Source organism: Centropristis striata, chromosome 6, assembly GCF_030273125.1.
Source record: "Centropristis striata isolate RG_2023a ecotype Rhode Island chromosome 6, C.striata_1.0, whole genome shotgun sequence".
Classification (NCBI taxonomy): domain Eukaryota; kingdom Metazoa; phylum Chordata; class Actinopteri; order Perciformes; family Serranidae; genus Centropristis; species Centropristis striata.
In genome coordinates this window covers 1,503,463-1,528,294 of record NC_081522.1, presented here as the reverse complement: position 1 = coordinate 1,528,294, position 24,832 = coordinate 1,503,463, and the positions used below count along the sequence as shown (strand labels likewise).

The 24,832-nt window shown below is 35.3% G+C and overlaps 1 protein-coding gene across 3 annotated transcripts in view; it reads left to right on the top strand.

The window, feature by feature from the left end:
- Window positions 1-24,832, top strand: part of il34 (interleukin 34) — an 82,965-nt gene that overhangs the window by 54,528 nt on the left and 3,605 nt on the right. For 2 of the 3 annotated variants that reach the window (XM_059334483.1, XM_059334485.1), the window contains 4 exons: window positions 324-401; window positions 3,977-4,054; window positions 8,417-8,524; window positions 13,627-13,810. In XM_059334483.1, the coding sequence (XP_059190466.1) occupies window positions 324-401; window positions 3,977-4,054; window positions 8,417-8,524; window positions 13,627-13,810 (448 nt within the window). Of the gene's footprint in view, window positions 1-323; window positions 402-3,976; window positions 4,055-8,416; window positions 8,525-13,626; window positions 13,811-21,273; window positions 21,345-24,832 lie in introns of all 3 variants that reach the window. The other variant, XM_059334484.1, reaches the window with a different exon arrangement.

Here is a 24,832-nt window from a genome sequence, read left to right as displayed (position 1 = left end):
AAGATGTGATGATGTTTAATATTTTTGATGTCATATGAATCCATGTGATGGTGTCTTGTTTGTGCATGACAACAACAATTTCACATAACACTCATCCAATTTTGATCAAATTTTCAGACGTGATGCATCTCACTGTCTCATTCAAAGAGGTTGGCCCAGATGGGGCCTTCATCTATCATAGAACATGACATTTTTATGACCTTTAAATGGGTCTTTGGAGTAAATGTCACAACCAATTTCTCATATAACATAAACAAGCGTCACAGCTTTCTGATTTATGAAATGCACGTAGTAAAGTCTCTCTCTGTTTCTTTGCATTGCAGAAGCACAACTTCCCCATCAACTACACCATCAGAGTTCATCATGAGGAAATCTTTAGACTGTCAAACATCAACAGAATGGTAAAAATCACAATTCTGTCTCTTGACTCACTGACTCCTTTTGTTAGTCTAGACGGATTTCAGAATAAAGGCCTCCTATAAGAAGTGAGGAGCATTTATGGGTACAAGTCAGGAACCGGCCTACCTTACATATCTCAAGGGTGCTGAGTCAAAAAAAAAAGGTTCCCAAGCAAAATTTTGAGTTTTTGACCTTCTAATTTGTATATCAAATGGCCACCAAATTGCCCATCTTGCTCAGTCATTGGACCATTTCCCCTTAGTTTTTTTGTAAGTAGGCAATCAAGATGAGGAAATTAAGTTTCTGGATCTATAGTCTAGAGTCAGAGCAAGCATATAGTGGAGGCTCAGTGCCTTTTTTATGTATATATATATATGCAAAATACCAAATGGAACATTTAAAAGTGATATTGATTGAATATTTATGTCGGCCTTAAAAAATTACACAAATAATGCTTAATTTCACCTTAAAAGTTGGTATTTTGCATAGATATAGATATATATATCTATATATATATACATAAAAAAGACACTGAGCCTCCACTATATTCTTGCTCTGACCCTAGACTATAGATCCAGAAACTTAATTTCCTCATCTTTGATTGCCCACTTACAAAAAATCTTGGGGAAAATGGTCCAACGACCAACGGTCGCCATTTTGATATGCAAATGAGAAGGTCAAAAACTCAAAATTTCGCTTGGGAACCATTTTTTTTTTATTCAGCACCCTTGAAATAAGTAAAGTAGGCCAGTTCCCGACTTGTACCCATAAATGCTCCTCACTTTCACTTTTTGGACAATTCCGTCTAGACTATGTTGTCTGTCCTGGTGGAGGACAGTACTCAGATGATAATTGCCGCGTGCCTTACAGGTCTCACATTCCTAGACTTCAAGTCTTGCCTTGACGGCTGTGTTGATGACAGGAATTAGACGGCTAGCACACCCTGCGGCTAGCTCACCTCATGCTAACGATTATCACTCCTCATGCATAAACGTTGACCCATCTGTAACTCAAGAACGTGAATGTTAGTCTTTAAGTTTAATGACAGTAAACAATGCTCACACATGAATGCGTCTTGGTGGCTTGTAGTGATGGAACAAAACATCTAAGTGGACTTTTAAAGCCTTCTACTACAGCCTTTTTTTAAAAATCATTATATATAATCACACGTTCACAATAAAAACCAGAACTGCTGATTAAGTTAATAGTGTTGTAAAAGTCTCTCTGGTTCGTAGATTGGAAGCCCAAGAGTAAACACACACTGGAGATAAAGTAAGGTCTCAGTACCGGCCTTTATTTTTGGTCACAGATAAAATTATGCAAATCTGGTCTCAGAATAACATCATTCTCCCAGGATTCAGTTAGAGTGAGCCATGAATCCTTTTTTTTTTTTTTTTTTTTTCATTTCAGGGAGGTTTTTATTAAAATCTTTACTTTACTCTTTACTGTTTACTAACCTTGTCAGGCATAATTTTCTTTTTTTTTTTTATAAATTTTTTTATACGTTTTTATTCATTCGACAGGCAAAAGTACATACAGTGAGAGATAAAGACTTTTTTTCTTTTTCTAAAAACAAAAAACAACCCCTTTTCCCCTCCTCCCCCCTCCCAGTCCTACATAGTCTTGTTACAAATCAGAGAAAATGAGAAATAATACACATCCTTCTTTTTTACCATGAGCAGATAGAAAAATAAATGAGTACATGAAAAACAACATACAGAGATATAGCAGAGAGTGAGCCACGAATACTATGAAAGTTTACATTTAATTCTTCTTGGGCTAGGCCTGCCCCTGTACAAAACATGGATGTACCGACACTGAGTACTATTGGCCCGTTACTAATAACAACAGCTGTTCACAATGTTTGTTATACACAAACAGTGGGGGGGGGGGATGTCCCCTCAGATTCATAGTGATCCCGATCCGTCCCCCCCCCACTTTCAGCATCAAACATCGCCAGTAAAACAAAAGATTAATGTTCCGTTAGTTAGACTAATTTACATTGCAGCGCACATAGAGTTAATGGTGCGTTCAAGGTCTACGCGAATGTCAGAATTTTCAACGTTGTTTCAAACACAATGTGCCAGTGTGTGAGTGTTGTTCTTACGGGCACGTATCTATGAGTTACCAACACTGGACATGACAGCTGATAACTCAAACTGTGCTCTCATAAATCTGTGAGAAAAAGATTATAAAATCTCTACCAAAGTGGAAAGATGTCCTCTGCAAAGCATTATAATCTTCCAAATATAACAGTGTGCATGCTGCTACAAAAAAGTCAAAATAAAATGATCAAAATTGTCTTCTTAACCCTTTGATGCACAACATGGGTCTAAAATGACCCGCATTCATTCCCTTCATGTTATTTAATGCTGCTGTGTGTTTCTGTGCTCTATGTTTTCGTATCAACTTATTTTATATTGAAGTATTCTTTAAATATCTTGTTTTTGATAACAACAGATCATTATTTCCATTTTGCCTCTCATACTTTATGAAGAAAAAAAGGTTTTGTATCATTACATAGCTAACTACTTGGCTAAGCAAGTAAGCAGCTTGCTAAGCTAACTACTTAGCCAAGAAGTTAGCTAAGTAGTTAGCTTAGCAAGCTGCTTAGCCAAGAAGTTAGCAAGTAGTTAGCTTAGCAAGCTACTTAGCCAAGAAGTTAGCAAGTAGTTAGCTTAGCAAGCTACTTAGCTAAATACTTAGCCAAGAAGTTAGCTAAGTAAGCAAGTTACTTAGCTAAAAAGTGCATATGGGTCAATTTTCACCCATGTTGTGCATTAGAAGAGTAGTGACACAAAAAAGGATCTAATTAAAAATGAATAAAGAAAAACATAAAATTAGGATGTATGATGATCAGGATATAGAACATAAAATATACACTACTGGTCAAAAGTTTTAGAACACACCAACTTTTCCAGAATTTAATTGAAAATGATGCAGTTTAATGTCTCAGTGTACTCTGAAATTAATGCACATTTGCAACATTTAAAATTCTTTATTGAGCATGATAGTGTTTTGAAAGTAAAAAAAAGATTCAAATCACATTTTATGTTTGACTAAAGGACTAAAAAAAGACACAAAATGACCAAAAAAAGACACAAAATGACTAAAAAAAAGACACAAAATGACTAAAGAAACACACAAAATGACCAAAAAAGACACAAACTGACTTACAAAGACATAAAAAAAGAATTCAAAAATAGCCCAAGACTCCATAGAGTTAAGTTGTTAACCCATTTCTTGTTCCCTGAAAAAGGCCTACTTGTATAATTCTGAAATGTACATTATTTTCCAGTTTTGGTTAAGCTTACCTTTTTTTATTTACCTCTGGCAGTTCACCACTTACCTTTGTACCCTTTCAAGCTGTTCATTTGACTTGAACTGCTTGAATTTCAATAAAAAAATGGAAAAATTGGGGTGTTCTAAAACTTTTGACCGGTAGTGTATGTGTCATACATGTCGGGTCACTTTAGACCCATGTTGTGCATCAAAGGGTTAATGTTGCAGATTTACATAATGTGTGTATCATAATGTGATAAACCTATTAATTACATTTCTCTCTTCAACCCATCAGAGGTTACAGGTGGAGGGGTTGGATGAGCTGGTTCTCCAGAGGTTGTGGTTTCAGGTCAACCAAGGCGTGTTAAAAAAGGTAAGAATATTATCTGCATAATAATACAATGTCTAAGATGTTTTCCAAAAACAATGATTTTAGTTTCCTGTGTAAACAGTTTGCAGCATTTGTCAAATTTAAACCATCCATTTTCCTTCTCTTCCAACTACTTAAACAGACCTAAACCGCCAATTTAATTATCCAATCTGCTGTTTATAGTGTGTTTAATATTACGTTAGTTTTTTGTAGTCCCAGTTCATCTGGAGATTTATAACAGATAGGCATCAGCAGTTGCAGTAGTCAGTGACTCCCCTTTGAAATATGTCTGTGTATTTTTTCTACACAGAGGTGAAATTAAAATCACATGTCAGTAATTGACTAATTACGGGGACAGGCTCATACTGTATGCTGAGCGGGGACTGGCCAGTACACAAGCTTCAAGTAATGCCACACCGCTCTTGCATTTTTCCTTCAGGTAAAAGAATGTTGTTGCCCCTAAAACAACAAGATAAATTATCAAACACTTCTAGATCTAAAGTTTTTTTTTTTATCTTGGTAAGAAACTAATAATTTGCAGGTCACTCTGCTCGGGCCAGCTTTAACCCTTTGATGCACAACATGGGTCAAAAATGACCCGCATTCATTTCCCCTGTTATTTATTGCTTGCTGTGTTTTTCTGTGCTCTATCTTTTGATACCAACTTATTTTATGATTGAATATTGTAAATATTTTTTACATATCTTGTTTTTGATAACAACAGATCATTATTTTCATTTTGCTTCTCATAATTTATGGAGAAAAAAAAGTTTTTGTATTATTACACAGCTAACTACTTAGCTATGTGGCTTGCTAAGCTAACTACTTAGCCAAGAAGTTAGCTAAGTAGTTAGCTTAGCAAGCTACTTAGCTAAATACTTAGCCAAGAAGTTAGCTTAACAAGCTACTGAGCTAAAAAATGGATATGGCTCATTTTTCACCCATGTTGTGTATTAGAAGAGTAGTGACAGAAAAAGGGATTTTATTCAAAAATGTATAAAGGAAAACATAAAAATTAGGATGTATGATGATCAAAAACAAACTAATTGAGGAAAACCTGGAATACTGAATGATGAATTATTGCAAAGATATAGAACATAAAAACTGCCGGGTCACTTTAGACCCATGTTGTGCATCAAAGGGTTAATTTATCTTGTTTTAAGAGTTAAATTCTTATTTTAAGCGTTCAACATGCTTATTTCTAGATTTGATCATCTTAATTTAAGAAATCTTGTCAAGTAAAATTATCTGTCCATGCAGCAAGATCATTTCCCTCAGATTTAGTGTATTTATCTTGTTTTTAGACACCTTTTTTGCAGTGCAAGTGCCAGATTGACCATTATTCACACTCTGACTGCCTCTTTCTTTATACTGAACATAGATGGACATTCCCTGTCTTGTGCAAACGCAGGAATTGAATACTGGAATAGTTTGCTTCCCATTTAGACAGCCACTACAGTGTATGCCTAGCAGATTTATTCTCACTGCATACATAAAACAGACAGCGAGTTTTCCCCAAGGAGATCTTTGTTCAATCTGACAAGGACTGTATTTGATTACAATAGCAGACTCTATTTTTTGTTCTCTCTCCATTACTCTTGTTGGGTTCTTTCGGCAAGGCAAGTTTATTTGTACAGCACAATTCAACACAAGGTCATTCAATGTGTTTTACATACACACTTAAACACTTAATCCATCCTATTCAAGCACTGTCACACCATTACAGCTATTAACAGTAATAAAGCTGGTTTGCAGATACCAATTGACTAATGTAATTTATTGTTCTCACAAACACTACCGGTCAAAAGTTTTAGAACACCCCAATTTTTCCAGTTTTTTATTGAAATTCAAGCAGTTCAAGTCAAATGAACAGCTTGAAAGGGTCCAAAGGTAAGTGGTGAACTGCCAGAGGTAAATAAAAAAAGGTAAGCTTAACCAAAACTGGAAAATAATGTACATTTCAGAATTATACAAGTAGGCCTTTTTCAGGGAACAAGAAATGGGTTAACAACTTAACTCTATGGAGTCTTGGGCTATTTTGTCCATTTTTTTTATTCTTTTCATGTCTTTGTAAGTCATTTTGTGTCTTTTTTGGTCATTTTGTGTCTTTTTTAAGTCATTTTGTGTCTTTTAGTGTATTTTTTGGTCATTTTGTGTCTTTTTTAAGTCATTTTGTGTCTTTTGGTGTCTTTTTTTGGTCATTTTGTGTCTTTTTTAAGTAATTTTGTGTCTTTTGGTGTCTTTTTTTTTTTCATTTTGTGTCTTTTTTTGGTAATTTTGTGTCTTTTTTAAGTCATTTTGTGTCTTTTGGTGTCTTTTTTGTCATTTTGTGTATTTTTTTGGTCATTTTGTGTCTTTTTTAAGTCATTTTGTGTCTTTTGGTGTCTTTTTTTTGTCATTTTGTGTCTTTTTTAAGTCATTTTGTGTCTTTTGGTGTCTTTTTTTGTCATTTTGTGTCTTTTTTTGGTAATTTGGTGTCTTTTTTAAGTCATTTTGTGTCTTTTGGTGTCTTTTTTGTCATTTTGTGTCTTTTTTTGGTAATTTTGTGTATTTTTTTAAGTCATTTTGTGTCTTTTGGTGTCTTTTTTTGTCATTTTGTGTCTTTTTTTAGTCCTTTAGTCCAACATAAAATGTGATTTTGAATCTTTTTTTTTTTTACTTTCAAAACACTATCATGCTCAATAAAGAATTTTAAATGTTGCAAATGTGCATTAATTTCAGAGTACACTGAGACATTAAACTGCATCATTTTCAATTAAATTCTGGAAAAGTTGGTGCGTTCTAAAACTTTTGACCAGTAGTGTATTTGTTCTGTACGTGAAAAATATGAAGAAGAAGTTGAGCTTGAGTGAGGAGCCGTCTACTTGAATGAGTGACAACACCTCAGTTAATTACTATTTTAGGTTATTATGGTAGATTTGGAAAAAAATCACCTTTCGCCTATTGGGCCTGCAACCTGAGAGTGCAGGCCTGCATGCTGCAGATCTGATAACATCTTTACTCTTTGTTACACATGATGGCTGAGCTGTTTCCCTGCCTGGGGGGGGGACCACTCCCAGCCCAAAGGAGTGAGGGTCTGTGACGATATAAAACAGGTTTATCAAAAAATCTGAATCACTTAACCCTGAGAGGTCATTAAGGGGACAGACATAAATGTGCAAAACCAACCTGGTCTCACAGGAATCCGTGAAATACGAAAATCACTCAAATTTCCGTGAAACTGACACGGATTTGGCTACAATGCAAGTGAATGCCAGTCATATCCCGTGGCTATTCCAACATACAAAGTGATTATGTACATTCACTGAGTGAATATTTAGAAAATAAAACATATATTTCTTGCTAGAAATGTGATCAAAATCCATTTTTATGCAGAAACTAAGTCAAAATATTGATTTTTTCACTAAAAATGAGAGAACTGTCCGCCATGTTTTTTGTTCTGACTGCCAGGACCTTGAAAGTCACGTGACTTGGAACAAACCAATAGGAAAAAATATTAACTTAAGCGAAATCCGTGTCAGTTTCACGGAAATTTGAGTGATTCCGTGGCTATTTCACGGATTCCTGTGAGACCAGGTTCTGCAAAACATATCCAAGTCTGGCAGAGATAATGAAGGTAAATTAAAACAAGAATACAGAGGACACAGAAACATGAAACAACTGTGGGATGCAATGAAAAAACATAATAAAAACCAATGCAATGATTTGCAAATCCTTTTCAACCTAAATTCAGTTTAATACAGTAAAAAGATGAAAAACCTTATGCTCACACTGGGAAACGCCTTTCTTTTTTTCACAACAACATTTAGTTTGGTTATGTAAAAGAGAACCTGCTCTCACAGGAATCCGTGAAATAGCCACGGATTTGCTTAACTCAATATCAGTGGAATAGCCACGGAATCACTCAAATTTCCGTGAAACTGACACGGATTTCGCTACAATGCAAGTTTATTCCATGGATATTTTTTCCAATTGGTTTGTTCCAAGTCACGTGACTTTCAAGGTCCCGGCGGTCAGAACAAAAAACATGGCGGACAGTTCTCTCATTTTTAGTGAAAAATCAATATTTTGACTTAGTTTCTGCATAAAAATGGATTTTGATCACATTTCTAGCGAGAAATATATGTTTTATTTTCTAAATATTCACTCAGTGAATGTACATAATCACTTTGTATGTTGTCATTAACTTGCATTGTAGCAAAATCCGTGTCAGTTTCACGGAAATTTGAGTGATTCCGTGGCTATTCCACGGATTCCTGTGAGACCAGGTTGGTAAAAGAAGTCAAAGACCTGAATGGAGGAGATAGTTGAGCATGTATTTTGCTATCTGTATCTTTGAAAACTAATGGCTAATTGATATTTTAGATCATCCGGGTGATGCCAGAGAGACATCCTTCACGTCCGTACACCACAGAGTTGGAAAGGCGCTTCAGGGATGCGGAGGGCGTCTTTGTACAGTCACATCCTGCTGAGGTAAGCCAGAGTTCATCATCCGTACCACTGCTGTATTCAGTCCTTCTCCAAATGAAGCAATTCAATCAGTAAGTGAATTTACCTCAGACTGCAGGGAATATTTGACAGGAGATGGATGTCACATTGATCCTATTTATCAATACTGGGAATGAATTCCTTTATCGTGAAAAATTATGTGGCTGTAATTTATAATCCAACAAGAATTCAGTGAATTTAGTAGAGTCCTTGATCATTAGTGCAGCACATAACAGGGATATTGTGCTGGCTAGGTACTTTGGAGGTTTGCTAATTTTATTTTCTGTCGAATGGTGACGCCTCTCTCCATCTACTATTCCACTCCAGTTTATTCAGTTTGATTATATATCTCCAACCTTTGTTCTAAATCATGTTGTCCTGCACACTGCAAAAAAGCCAACTTGTATTTTTTGGCCTAAAACAGTGATTTAAGTTGGTAAAACTTGGAAATATAAATTATTGACATTTAGGGCAATAATGTAAGTTAGCACAACAAAGGAAGCCAGTTGTCTGCTCAAAAACAAGTTGGTGAGTTGTTGTTACTTATATCTTTAAGTTGGGGTTCACAACAAGGGACAATAGTTCTGATAACTCTTATTTCTTTGTTGGGAAATTCGGTCATTAGCAAAAGCTAGCGGCTAACTGATGCTAGCGGCTAACTGATGCAAGCGGCTAACTGATGCTAGCGGCTAGCTGATGCTAGCGGCTAATTGATGCTAGCGGCTAGCTGATGCTAGCGGCTAACTGATGCTAGCGGCTAACTGATGCTAGCGGCGCTGCTTGTTACAGCTACAAGAGTAGCCATTAGCGTATCAATGCTAACTCAAAATTGTGGTCACAACATTAGCTGACATTTCATAGCGGCGTTACAATCGTGCCAGAGAAATTCAGAGTTGAGCAGACTCAAAAACAAAACTTAAAGTATTTAGTTTAATTGTCCAACTTAAAATTTTATCGAAGTTTGTTGCCTTGAAATTTTGAGTTCACCCAACTTTTCTTTTTTTGCAGTGCAGCAGTAGCAATAAGAAACATTAGGAGTGTTTCCATTAGGTACTTTTCCCTCTAGTGAGCTGCTAAGGTTGTGGCTTAGGAGAGAGGATAAAACATATTTACCTTCTCCGGTTAGCAGCTCAGGTAGCGCTCAGGTACCTGCCTCGGGTAGGTACTTTTCTGAGCCGCTACTAATTTGTCGAGGCTGATGGGAAAGGGTTGAGCCGGCGATTTGGCGCATGCGTGATTCATTTGCAGACTGGACGCTGAGGGGTTAACATCTCCTTAACAAAAGTACCTTTATGGGAACAGAGGCCGAGGGGAACTAACCAAGGTTATTATAGTTAACGAAAACTAACAAAATAACGAAAACTAAAATTGAAAAAACATTTTCGTTAACTGAAATAAAAATAAAAACTAGAGTTTTTTCAAAAACGATAACTAACTGAAACTGTATTTTGTGGTTACAAAACTAACTAAAACTAACTGAAATTATCGTGAAAATGTCCTTCATTTTCGTCTTTGTCAACTTTTTTCATTCATAATTCAGTTTTTCTATTTCAACATGCAGGAACACATGGTGAATATGTTTACTGAGACTGGGATGTTTACACTTCAACCAAAATACAAAACACCCAGAACTGTAAGAGTTAATAACCTTATTGGGGCTGAGATGATAAACCAAAGGAAATAAAGGCACATACCCATTACAAAAAAACTAAAACTAACACTAAAACTAATAAAAACTAAACTAAAACTAAGCATTTTCAAAAACTAAAAACTAAACAAAAACTAGCAATCTCACTCTAAAAACTAATTAAAACTAACTGAATTTGAAAACAAAAATTCACAACGAAATTAAAACTAAAACTAATGAAAAATCCAAAACTATTATAACCTTGGAACTAACCAGTGGGCGTAGCCATAACATTTTCCGAAGAGTATTCAAAAAGCACTCAGTGGAAACAAGCCTACTGTCTACACTCAAATGGCAGTTTAGGCCTAATTTACAGGCATTTACAGACCATTGTCTGTAGACAATCAGTCTGAAGCGATCACAGCCAGATTAGATGCCTTAATTGTGATCCATATCTGGAGAGGACTTCTTTGTTTATGGGGCAGGGTCCTCTCCTATTGGCCTCATGAGGACAGTGCTTTTACCTCACTCTTTTAATTTGAAAGGTAATTATTAGGGGCCAAGTGCAAAAACACTCCTCAGGGAGCAAGATGCGTATACTTTCTATCCTGCAACCCACACATGCAATCACATTGACCAAACACAGTCAGCCACATACTTGGTTTCAACCTACACTGTAAAAAGAAAAAACTTTAATTTACAGTAAAATACCGGCAGCTGTGGTTGCCAGAACTTCACTGTAAAAAATTCAGTGAGCTTATGTAAATGTAAATATAAGCAAAAACTGTAATATATACTGAATAATCCCATTACTTTTAGGGGTAATTGTGTCATCATGGTAATTCTCCATTAATTTTACATGAAAATTTTATATTTTTTACAGCAAAAATGTGTGTTTCCTACAGTTTATGACAGCAAGAATTAAAGTTATATGCTATTCTTTGATTTACAGTCATTAAAAGTATCTACTAAAGTGATGTACAATGTTTAATTTCACAACCTATTTCTGATGTAATTTGACAGTGTTTTACTGTCATTTCTACAAATATTTTTTACAGTGTAGTTGCTTCTGATTTGCAGAAAATGTGTATCCTCTCATTTTACTAAATACACAGGCTAGGCAAAGAAGTGTACTTCAAAGTGAAAGTGAATACACTATAGTGTTGATACTATTAGGGACAACAATAATGACACTCAATGGCTCTCAGCGCTTCTATTTATGAACCAAGTCCAATTATTATAACCGTCTGGCAGCACTAATCACCAATTCAGGAACTGAGATCTGTTTAAGATAAGAGAAGCAGTGGAGTTATAGCTTCTACGAGTTATGGCACACTTCATGAGTACCTGATATAGTACATTGCCACCATATTGACAATCAACCCTATAAAGCCAAGTGTATCATATTAGACACAATAATTTTTGAGACCTCTACATCATCAAAAACCTGATGTAAACATGTGTTGAAGATAAACAAACTGAACAACAAATTGCACAAAAATACCAGATGTAGCAAAAATGATATGTAGGTTCCACGAGTGGATCAGTCATTGCTGCATTAAAAAACTTCATATCAGCAGATGTATGATGTTGTGTTATATGGAAAAAATATGTATTTTGCATGTTTGAGGAAAAAGGAAAAGTCAAAGTCTTAATAGGTTAAAAATGTTAGGTTTTATATGTTTTTGTTAGTTCAAGAAAAACATACTGTGAGCAACAAATTGCACAAAAAGACCTGATGTATCAAATATGATACAAATAAGAATTCATATATACAATTTATTTGTTTTTTAAAATTCGTCAGCAGGTTAATAAGCACTCAGTTTTTAAAAAAAATTGAATTTTCTGGCAATTATTTCATGGTTCAGGCTTTATAGCGTTAAAGTGACTGCAACCAAAAAGGGAAAATAAAGTGGATATAACAATGAACAAACAAATATTTAACATTTCATGACCTTTCATGTCATTTCATTTACTTCTGGAACGATCATAGATTAGAAGCATCTGTTGGCTCCAAATGTAAATAGCTGAAAGATATTGGAAAAAGTGATTTGCTGCTCAGGGAAGTTTAGTGCATTTTTTTTCATCAGGCGAACTTTAACCACCATCATTTTCACATTTATAAAGGGGAAAAATGGGTGAAATGTATATATGAAAAAAAAAGAACTATATTTATCGACTATTCATGCTACTAGCGACAAAACTAGCGACTTTTTCTGGTGTCTGGTATTGGAGACTTTTGGAGTAGCAGGTGCTGTCCCAAAGCACTCACAAGCGGCCCAGTCCTCCCGCAGCAGTCTCTCCCAGCTGCAGTCAGAGCAGGAGACATTAACCCCTCGGCGTCCAGTCTGCAAATGAATCAAGCATGCGAGAAGTCGCGGCTCAGAAAGGTACGTACCTGAGGCAGGTACTTTCTGAACTTTCTGAGCCGCTAACTGGTGAAGTTGCGCCGATCTTGGGTGGATCCTCTCTCCCAAGCCACACCCATAGCGGCTCACTGGAGTGCCTTTGGAGAGGCAGAAAATAATTAAACCATTGACCAATAGAAAGTTGGTCTAAAGTCAATGGTGCAGTATTTGTGTGCTATGTAAAGGTCACAACATACATACACTCTGCTTGTAACACACTGGTGTAACAGGGATTGCAGTATTATCCGCGTATTATAAAGTAACGTGGGTTAGATGTGAAAAAAACAATAATATTAATTGAGAAAATATTATTAAAATGGGAACACCGCAAAGAGCAGAGATGAACAGTGTACAGATGCTGTGCACAATTCACCTATGGCTAAGCCCCGCCCCCTCCACTCACTCGGACAAACTGTCAACATTCGGTGACGGGCGCTATGGCAGCTGTGACAGTCGGAGAAATTTCACAGGAGGCAATTAATCATTTTTGGAGACAGAAAGATGAAATATCATCTCGAAGTCACCAAAATGCAGCAGCAGCACATACACACTGTACTGCTACAGAGCTAACTGTTGCTAACTGCCGCTAACGAGGTCGGCCGGCTTGTTAACCAGCCGGCCGACCTCGTTAGCGCTCGTTAAGACGGAGTCGCTGGATTTGTCTCCAGTCATTAATGAGGAGATGTTGTGTCAGAGTTGCATGTACCCCATGCACACCGTTTGACCATTTTAAACTTAAAATCTCAAGAAAAAACACATAAAAAACGACTGAAAACGGACTAACTCCAATGCATTTCAATGGATGTGGAAGCAGAGAATGTCCGAGTGTATTGAGTTAGCTATGTGCACTGTGATTGGCTCATCGCGTTTGGGGGTGTGGCTTAGCCATAGGTGAATTACGCACAATGAGAAATAGCAGGTATCCTGTTCCCCATCTTAGGTCTCTATGTCCATTTGTTTTATCCATTTATGTTGATGTCATATGAGATTTTGACATTTATACAAGCGCCTCATAGATCACATTTAGTATACTATAGTTTTCATGTGTCCAGGTGTTTCAGCAAGAACTTCCTGAGACCATTCAGGACACTTGGGATCATTTAACAGAAGAGCCTGACAGATTGCCAGAGTCAAGCTGGCGATATGCTTCACCTAAATCACTCCTGGACAACCTTTGCAACACCATGCATTGCCTCTTCAGTGAGTGCTTCGCCAGCGCAGAAGTGCAGCAGGACTGTGAGTATATCAATGAAACCGCTCTGGTGCAGGCTGTAACTCTAAACTTAGAATAAAAAAATGTTCTGTTTTCATATGTGACTGTGCTATAATAACAGACACTGACAGAAACGGCACAATTTAACCCTCTATGGCAGTAGTTCTCAAACTTTTTGAGTCGCGACCCCCAATTTAACATGCATGTTGACCGCGACCCCCACTCACTGAACACAATCTCACACGCACAGTTCAGATCACCCAAAAAAGAAACAAAATGACCAAAAAAGGAAACAAAATGACCAAAAAAGACACAAAATGAGCAAAAAAAGACACAAAATGACCAAGAAAAGGAAACAAAGTGACCAAAAATGACACAAAATGAGCAAAAAAAGACACAAAATGAGCAAAAAAGACACAAAATGACCCCAAAAAGAAACAAAATGACCAAAAGACACAAAATGACTAAAGAAAGACACAAAATGACCAAAAAAGGAAACAAAATGACCAAAAAAGACACAAATTGACCAAAAAAGACACAAAATGACCCCAAAAAGAAACAAAATTACCAAAAGACACAAAATGACTAAAGAAAGACACAAAATGACCAAAAAAGACACAAAATGACAAAAAAAAAAACAGAAAATGACCCAAAAAAGACATTAAGTGACCAAAAACACTAAAACCCATTAACACAGTGGAGACAGAGCTGACTTCCAAAATGATTTGGCGACCCCCAGAAATCATCTCGCGACCCCAATTGGGGTCCCAACCCCAAGGTTGAGAACAGCTGCTCTATGGTACAATGTCGCCCTCAGGCAACATCCCCATTTTTGGCCTGTCAAATTTCTACAATGCATGTTTTTGAGTGATGCAATACTTTAAAAAAGAGGGAAGAGTATAGGGAACCAATAGCAATGCTTTAATTTGTCACATGACCTCCAGGCGGCCATATTGAAACCCTATTTTGCAGACTTTTCCAAAGGAAACAGCTTTGCCAGTTTGCACCACAAAAAATCACTCAAAACTTAATTTTCCTGGCCCTTTACAATCTGGAAACAAATATATTCCTACTGATAGTTGAGTAAAGCTTCATTTTTGATAGTTTCATACGCTTAGACTGTTCAAGACATTCATTTCAATGGGTCGTTGGTTCAATGGTACAATGTTTCCTGTTGAAATTAATTTAAAAAACTTCCTTTTTCACTTGTGCACCGTTATGGTACCATGTTGCCGATGGACAACAAACCCAAAAACTTCCACAAAAAAAAAAGAATTATAACATTTCTTCCGATTATTTTTTTTAGTCTATTTTAAGACAAAAAAACACTCACACTTTTTTTTTCCTAACTGGCATCATAATGCTTACCATAGAGCAGTAGTTCTCAACCTTTTTGAGTCGCAACCCCCAATTTAACATGCATGTTGTCCCCCACTCACTGAACAGAATTTCACACGCACAGTTCAGATCACCCAAAAAAGAAACAAAATGACCAAAAAAAGTAAACAAAATGACCAAAAAAGACACAAAATGACCACAAAATGACCAAAAAAGACACAAATTGACCACGAAATGATCAAAAAAGACACAAAATGACCAAAAAAAGACACAAAATGACAAAAAAAAGACACAAAATGACAAAAAAAAGACACAAAATGACCAAAAAAGGAAACCAAATTACCAAAAAAGACACAAATTGACCACAAAATGATCAAAGAAGAAGACACAAAATGACCAAAAAAGACACAAAATTACCAAAAAAAGACACAAAATTACCAAAAAAGACACAAAATTACCAAGAAAAGGAAACCAAATTACCAAAAAAGACACAAATTGACCACAAAATGACCAAAAAAGACACAAAATGACCAAAAAAGGAAACCAAATTACCAAAAAAGACACAAATTGACCACAAAATGATAAAAAAGACACAAAATGACCAAAAAAGACACAAAATGACAAAAAAAGACACAAAATTACCAAAAAAAAGACACAAAATGACCAAAAAAGACACAAAATGACAAAAAAAGGAAACAAATTACCAAAAAAGACACAAATTGACCACAAAATGATAAAAAAAAGACACAAAATGACCTAAAAAGACACAAAATTACCAAAAAAGACACAAAATTAACAAGAAAAGACACAAAATGACTAAAAAAAAAGACACAAAATTACCAAGAATAGGAAACCAAATTACCAAAAAAGACACAAATTGACCACAAAATGATAAAAAAAAAGACACAAAATGACCTAAAAAGACACAAAATGAACAAAAAAAGACATTAAGTGACCAAAAAGACTAAAACAAATGATTTGGTGACCCCCAGAAATCATCTCGTGACCCCAAGGTTGAGAACAGCTGCCATAGAGGGTTAAAGCAAAAACAAACAACAAGTTAGTCTAAACCTCCATGGCATGCTGTCAACATCATCAACATTTGTTTCTCATCTACATTTTGGGTCAGCCAGTGGCCAAGACACTGAAGCCATGATGGACTGACTCCACGTTTGGTGGAACAAACGTGTTGAGTTTCACCAACCAACTGCTGTGTCAAATTAGAAAATTGACAGTCAGTACAGCACTTCGGAGGATGTTGTGCAAGTGTCCTCTGTTGCTCTCAGTCAAAGATTAGCTCAGCCTTTGATCCCATGGCTGGTGTTGAAGCTTTGTGCCTTTTTGTGTGGCTCCATATTTAAATTTTAAATTAAATTAAAACTAAGACCAAATTGAGAAACCATCCCCAATAGATTACAAAATCTTGAAATGGGGCAGAAAGAACCAAAAAAAAAATGAACCTCTATAATGTATTTCAGCTTTAACACATGAGTGCACAAATGTAATGCTGTGGTGAGATGCTGTTAGTGTTATGGGGTTGTGTGAGTGTGTTAGTATTACTATAATGTTTGTGGCACATCAACTTTACATATTGCAGTTAAGACAGTCAAACTGATTTTCATGTGTCAAAACTAGACACATGAAAATCAGTTTGACTGTCTTAACCCTATAAAGCCAAGTGTATCATATTAGATACAGTAGTTTTTGAGACCTCTATATCATCAAAAACCTGATGTAAACATGTGTTGAAGATAAACAAACTGAACAACAAATTGCACAAAAACACCAGATGTAGCAAAAATGATATGCAGGTTCCACGAGTGGATCAGTCATTGTTGCATTAAAAAACTTCATATCAGCAGATGTATGATGTTGTGTTATATGGAAAAAAAATATGTATTTTGCATGTTTGAGGAAAAAGGAAAAGTCAAAGTCTTAATAGGTTAAAAATGTTAGGTTTTATATGTTTTTGTTAGTTCAAGAAAAACAAACTGTGAGCAACAAATTGCACAAAAAGACCTGATGTATCAAATATGATACAAATAAGAATTCATATATACAATTTATTTGTTTTTTAAAAATTCGTCAGCAGGTTAATAAGCACTCAGTTTTTAAAAAAGTTGAGTTTTCTGGCAATTATTTCATGGTTCAGGCTTTATAGGGTTTACTGCAATACCTCTACTATCTTTGACATAATAATACCTTGTTTTGTCTCTACAGTAGCTTATTCTTAATGTTACATTATTAATATTTGCCATTCACATTGTGACGCAAGATGTCATTACCGTAGCAATCCCCTAATTTCTATTCTTTTTTTATATCAGTTTTTACAATGATGCACAAAACTTGATGAAAATAAATGTAAATGTTTTAAAATTTTGAAGAAATTCAAAAAGGAAAATGTATAAAATGAACGTTATTTTAATGGACATTTTGTAAGAAAAAGTGATGAAAACCATAAAAAAATAAACATTTTCCAGATTAAAATCTTAACAATTATATACAATTTTGTGTACCTGTTAGTATGTATTACAGACTCTGATGGTTAAAATTTAAATTCATCGAGGTAGATTTTTTTAATTTGGGAGAGTCAAAAGTGACCGTAATTGCAGAAACACCCACATACAAAAAGAATAAATATGAATATTCAGTATGCAGATGCTATGTCAGGTAGCTCTAATGTCAGCTGTTATGAAAAGGCCTGGGAAGGGCCCCTCGCAGATTTCGTGCTTCTTAAATCTACAGGATATGACCAAACCTTAACAATATGTTTGTAACCAGAACTTTAAGGGAATGTCTTCTCCAATAATCCTCTACCTTGTCATACATAAGATTCATTTTCCTCAATGTCAGGTGAGATTTAGTGTTTCCTGTCAGTTGGGGTGCAACATGGTTTTCATCAGGATAACAGTGCCACAGTGTTATGTGTCCCGTGTGGACTTTAATCCAGCCTACTCGACCCCTCCAAGAAGGATTTAATAAGGCAGTCAACATTTAAATCCATCTTTTTTTTACTATTTGTCTCATAGTTGTCTGGCTCAAGACAGGACTCAGAGCAGGTGGACTTAAAGTCTCTTTATTCAAGAAGAGAGCAGGATTAATCCTCACAGAGTGAAAAACAAAGGAAGCTGAGCTGAGATACAGTATTTAGAGAAAAGTCGCTCCAAAGGAGGAAAAGCACTGAAAGCCTATCTACACTAATAAACTAAACCAATAAATCCTAATCTAAGAAACGGGAATTCTATCTAATCTATAAAGGGGAAAACTAACAAATAAAAACTCCAACAAACAAAAGCAGTCCAAAAGGGAGAGACCAAACCTGATAGTAAAAAATAAGGAATATATAAAACACTATGATGGATCTGGGAAAAAGGACTAAAGGGAGGAAATAAAACTGACCACAAAATCACTCCAACTGGAGGAAAACAAAACAGCTGTCTAGAAAAACTATGAAACTAAATACTAGCTACGCTATTAAATTACAAAGAAAAATGACTCTTGCGAGAAAACTCAAATAGACGAGATGAGGGAAGGAAGCACCAAGGTTATAATAGTTTTGGATTTTTCATTAGTTTTAGTTTTAATTTCGTTGTGAATTTTTGTTTTCAAATTCAGTTAGTTTTAGTTCGTTTTTAGAGTGAGTTTTCTAGTTTTAGTTTACTTTTTATTTTTTGAAAATGCTTAGTTTTAGTTTAGTTTTTATTAGTTTTAGTGTTAGTTTTATTTTTTTTGTAATGGGCTATATGTTGGGTGCCAGATTCAAAGTGGTCATAATAAATTTTTCCTTTATTTCCTTTGGTTTATCATCTCAGCCCCAATAAGGTTATTAACTGTTTTGTATTTTGGTTCTAGTGTAAACATCCCAGTCTCAGTAAACATATTCACCATGTGTTGCATGTTCAAATAGAAACACTGAATTATGAATGAAAAAAGTTGACAAAAACAAAAACTAAGGACATTTTCAAGATAATTTTAGTTAGTTTTAGTTAGTTTTGTAACCACACAATACAGTTTCAGTTAGTTATCGTTTTTTTAAAACTCTAGTTTTTATTTTTATTTCAGTTAACGAAAATGTTTTTTCAATTCTAGTTTTCGTTATTTTGTTAGTTTTCGTTAACTATAATAACCTTGGGGAGAACCAGGTGAACACAATCGGTAATTAGGGAAGACAATCAGACAGATGACACACGGGGAAGGGCAAGTGACCTGAAACGAGAGCAGAGTGACTATTTCAAAATAAAACAGGAAAGGAAATAACAAGACTAGAACACAAAATAAGACACGGCCTCAGAAATAGATATAAATATATACATATGAAAAACATCTTGAAGTCCTAAACAGTACTCGCAGCATATGTATTAAGATTATTGATGCACAGAAAATAGAAAAAGATAAGATTAACATTATTATAAACAAAGGAAAAGTGTGCTTGGTAAATGGTGCTTTACTTCAATGTTTCACATGATACAATAATAAATTACATAAAATAATAAAAAAGCACATCCAATTAAGACAAAATATAAATATAAATACATAGACAGAAGAAAAATCAGAAAAGAATCATATAACCCTTACAAATATAAATCATATGGACCAAAAGTCATATCCCAATATATTTAGGCTGAATATCGATATACGATATATATCTGGATATTTTTTAATATGAGAGCAAATGTTCAGTCAAAGTCAAAGCCAAATATGACATGTCACAAGTACTTTTATTGAAACCGTTTATTTAAGTGAACATAAATACTGTATAACAACAGGAGTATCTTTTAAAAAAAAAAATCAAAGTTCCATAAAGTGCACATTTAAATAAAAAAATATCTTAAATAAAAGCTTGCCTGGAGCAAGGATCACAGTGCATATTTGAACTATATCAATATATGCAATATGGTCTAATTCCATATCACATTTTAAAATATATTGATATATCGCCCAGCCCTACACCGGAGATCTTTTTTGCCCATTGTCATTTTTTTTATTTTTTGCACCCAACGCATGCAACACTAGCTTGTTTTTTGTTGTTATTGTTTATTGTTTATTGTTAAAAAGATCCCCATTAGCTGTCACCAAAAGTGGGAGGAGCTAGTCTTCCTGGGGTCCACAAGACAAAACAAAAATCACTTAAACATTGTAGACATTATTATATACGTCATCAGAAATCATTCAGAATAAGTTATTACATTCATATGTATTACATTAATTCTCACTTTCATACAATAAATATGTTAATTCACTACTCACAAATTTAAATAGTGCATTCTCAAGTAAAAATTAAAAGATACTTTACTATTCAGTTCACGTACACTACTGGTCAAAAGTTTTAGAACACACCAACTTTTCCAGAATTTAATTGAAAATGATGCAGTTTAATGTCTCAGCGTACTCTGAAATTAATGCACATTTGCAACGTTTAAAATTCTTTATTGAGCATGATAGTGTTTTGAAAGTTAAAAAAAGACACAAAATGACTAAAAAAAGACACAAAATGACCAAGAAAAGACACAAAATGACTTACAAAGACATGAAAAGAATTCAAAAATGGACAGAATAGCCCAAGACTCCATAGAGTTAAGTTGTTAATCCACTTCTTGTTCCCTGAAAAAGCCAACTTGTATAATTCTGAAATGTACGTTATATTTTACCTTTTTTTATTTACCTCTGGCCGTTCACCACTTACCTTTGTACCCTTTCAAGCTGTTGATTTGACTTGAACTGCTTGATTTTCAATAAAAAACTGGAAAAATTGGGGTGTTCTCTTTAAGGCATTTGATTTTGGACATGGTAACATCATGTGACCACCATTAGCTGACCTTGTCTCATAAGAATGAACCTGATCACATCTGACAAATTGGTTATACAAGAAAACAGGTTGAAAAGAATAGACAGTGTTTCTAAAAAATGTTGTTGTATTGCACGCCAACCTGTACTCTACCATTAACCAGGAAAGTTGACGGTGCATACTGATACTGTTTGTTCTTATGGAACAATGTAAAACCAATGGTTGGTAAGGAGCGTCTCTTTTCAAATGATGAGCTAACTCCTTAGCATGTAGCCCTGTCTCTATTTTACTCTGAATGGGACTGTGAATGAAAATGTTAACTTACGTAATAATCAAGTTAAAAGTAGGCTTATTTTCTCTTAGACTTCTATACAGATGGACTTCTGTTTGAAAACAGTGGAGTCGCCCCCTCCTGGCCATGAGACAGAATGCAGGTTTGAGGCACTTTATTTGTAGTATTATACTAGAAGTTGAAAGGAAAAAGAGCTTGTTGTTCTGGTTGTTCTTACATTTGTTGGCTCTGTCACATCTACCTGAAGGTATAGGAATAGTCGTTTTGAATACAGAATACAGGCATGTTTTTTCACATTTCATTTCTCACATAAATGGTGTAAAGCAGACCTGGGCAATGGGCGGCCCGCGGGCCACATCCGGCCCGTTGGCTGTCCTTGTCCGGCCCGCGTGAGGTTACCAAGAAATTAGAAATCAATACAACCGCAGTGCTTTTCTTTTGAAGGCGATTTACGTATAAGTTAACCGAGTTACCGAGGTACCTTGTCAAAAACACCTATTAAACACCTAAAAAGTTAATAAATTAACAAGTTAATACATTCCTTGGTCACCTTGTGAATCCACCATAAGAGCTACGAGGTGGGAAAACAATAACAAACATTAGCATTAGCACATGAGCTAACAAGCACTTTTACTATAGTTAAGACAACAAATATAGCCACTAATATATATGACAGAATAAAATAAACTCTAACAAACCTTGTGTCCTGTCAGTCAGCCACTATAGAAGCCTTTTGATACTTTATATCAACTTTATATGAATTACGACGCACTCGTTATTATTTACCGTTCGTTTTTTCATTTAACCGTTCTACCGGTTATTTCCTGTCACTACCTTTCAAAATTAAAGCACCCGTTTTACACTGGACGACACCTTTTCAAAATAAAAGCATCACAACATTGTAAAACACCTTGAAAATGTACAAACATGAAAAAACAAGCTATAATACAAAAACATAAATAGGAACCTTGCTAAAGGTCATTTACAGTTGTGTTTAAAATAAATGGAATAGTGATATAGTGATTGGAGTATTTACTACTTTTTACTGCTATACTTGATTTACTCCACATAAACAGTCTCATCATAACATGTGTTCCTATCAGTAGCAGCTCAAAACCAGATAATTTACTGTATTTTATAAAGTGATTACATTAATATTAAGCAGAATTTAGTTCCGAGTTTTGGTCCGGCCCCTGCGACCTTCGTGGTATTGGTCGTGTGGCCCCTTGGGAAAATGGACGGGTCCTCAATCTTCTGTTATTTTCATCGCTGTTTCCACCATGTTGTCAATTTAAAGACCTGCCATAACATATATAGTGATGCCTCCCAGCACAGCACTGTAGTTAATGTGCTCTCAGTTCCCACAACAAACAGAGAAAGTCAGTCAGGTATCTGGGTAATGCAATAGGCTTGCTGTGGCCATATGTTCATACATGAGGTCATCAGTCATTGTCAGGACGTGGCTGTTTCAGGCCCTCACAGCTGGAGCACACAATGTCATTGCATTCCTCACGCAAACACTTCCACATTGTTTTGTGCCTCGTGGCTGTTAAATTGATCGTTTTGACTTTTGACTTTTGACTTTTTAAGCATGGAACACTAAGTCATGGTGGTTTGCTTGAAACTTGATCTGGATGATTTCTCTCCGTTGATTGTCAGCTTGGTTCTTTTTTTTCTTCTTTGTTTTTCATTGTTGAATGCAAATACAAAAGGTTCACTTCAAGTGTTCCGAACACTTAAAACGTTGGCAAATGGAGATTAAAACATTGTTTCTGTTTCAACTTTAGTGGATTTGCTCCCTGTGCTTTAATTATGTCATGGAATTAGCTGTATGATTCTTGTTTTCGGAGGATGTTTGAGTGATGTGAGAATGAGGTAGTTAGTCTAGACGGAATTGTCCAAAAAGTGAAAGTGAGGAGCATTTATGGGTACAATCAATCAATCAATCAAACTTTATTTATATAGCGCTTTTCCTACATATAAATGCAACTCAAAGTGCTTTACAAGTCAGGAACCGGCCTACTTTACTTATTCCAAGGGTGCTGAATCCAAAAAAAAATGGTTCCCAAGCTAAATTTTGAGTTTTTGACCTTCTCATTTGCATATCAAATGGCCACCAAATTGCCCATCTTGCTCAGCTGTTGGACCGTTTTCCCCAAGTTTTTTTGTAAGTAGGCAATCAAAGATGAGGAAATTAAGTTTCTGGATCTATAGTCTAGAGTCAGAGCAAGGATATAGTGGAGGCTCAGTGTCTTTTTTATGTATATCTATATATATGCAAAATACCAACTTTTAAGGTGAAATTAAGCATTATTTGTGTGTTTTTTTTAAGGCCGACATAAATATTCAATCAATATCACTTTTAAATGTTCCAGTTGGTATTTTGCATACATATATATACACTACTGGTCAAAAGTTTTAGAACACACCAACTTTTCCAAAATTTAATTGAAAATGATGCAGTTTAATGTCTCAGTCTACTCTGAAATTAATGCACATTTGCAACATTTAAAATTCTTTATTGAGCATGATCGTGTTTTGAAAGTAAAAAAAAGATTCAAAATCACATTTTATGTTGGACTAAAGGACTAAAAAAAGACACAAAATGACAAAAAAGACACCAAAAGACACAAAATGACTAAAAAAAGACATAAAATGACAAAAAAGACACAAAATGACTTACAAAGACATGAAAATAATTTAAAAAATGAGCAAAATAGCCCAAGACTCCATAGAGTTAAGTTGTTAACCCATTTCTTGTTCCCTGAAAAAGGCCTACTTGTATAATTCTGAAATGTACATTATTTTCCAGTTTTGGTTAAGCTTACCTTTTTTTATTTACCTCTGGCAGTTCACCACTTACCTTTGGACCCTTTCAAGCTGTTCATTTGACTTGAACTGCTTGAATTTCAATAAAAAACTGGAAAAATTTGGGTGTTCTAAAACTTTTGACCGGTAGTTTATATATGCATAAAAAAGCCACTGAGCCTCCACTATATCCTTGCTCTGACTCTAGACTATAGACCCAGAAACTTAATTTCCTCATCTTTGATTGCCTACTTACAAAAAAACTAAGGGGAAATGGTCCAACGACTGAGCAAGATGGGCAATTTGGTGGCCATTTGATACAAATTAGAAGGTCAAAAACTCAAAATTTCACTTGGGAACCATTTTTTTTGGACTATGTAAGGTAGGCCGGTTCCTGACTTGTACCCATAAATGCTCCTCACTTCTTATAGGAGGCCTTTATTCTGAAATCCGTCTAGACTAAGTCAGCTGCAGTGGACATTTGTTAAAATAATGCAGAGGACATGTGTCAGCTAGCCAGTGACGGAGCTAGGATAGAAGAAGAATAACAGAGACTGTGCATGCCATGTAATTGATCCCAGATGTCCCAGTGGCCTACTGTATTTTCTCCTCCTGGTATGTCAGCTCTACCCAGTCATAACACTCTATGGGAGGTTGTTTTGCCAGTCGATGGGTGAAGGGGCTGCTACTATATATCATCAGTTCATAACCTCTGTACAAATATCTAATTTTAACCAGGGGTTGAAGGGGAATTTGTTTTTTTTAAAGAATATGAAACATTATTTTTCCAAAATATTTATTTTGAAGTGAACCATTTTTCAC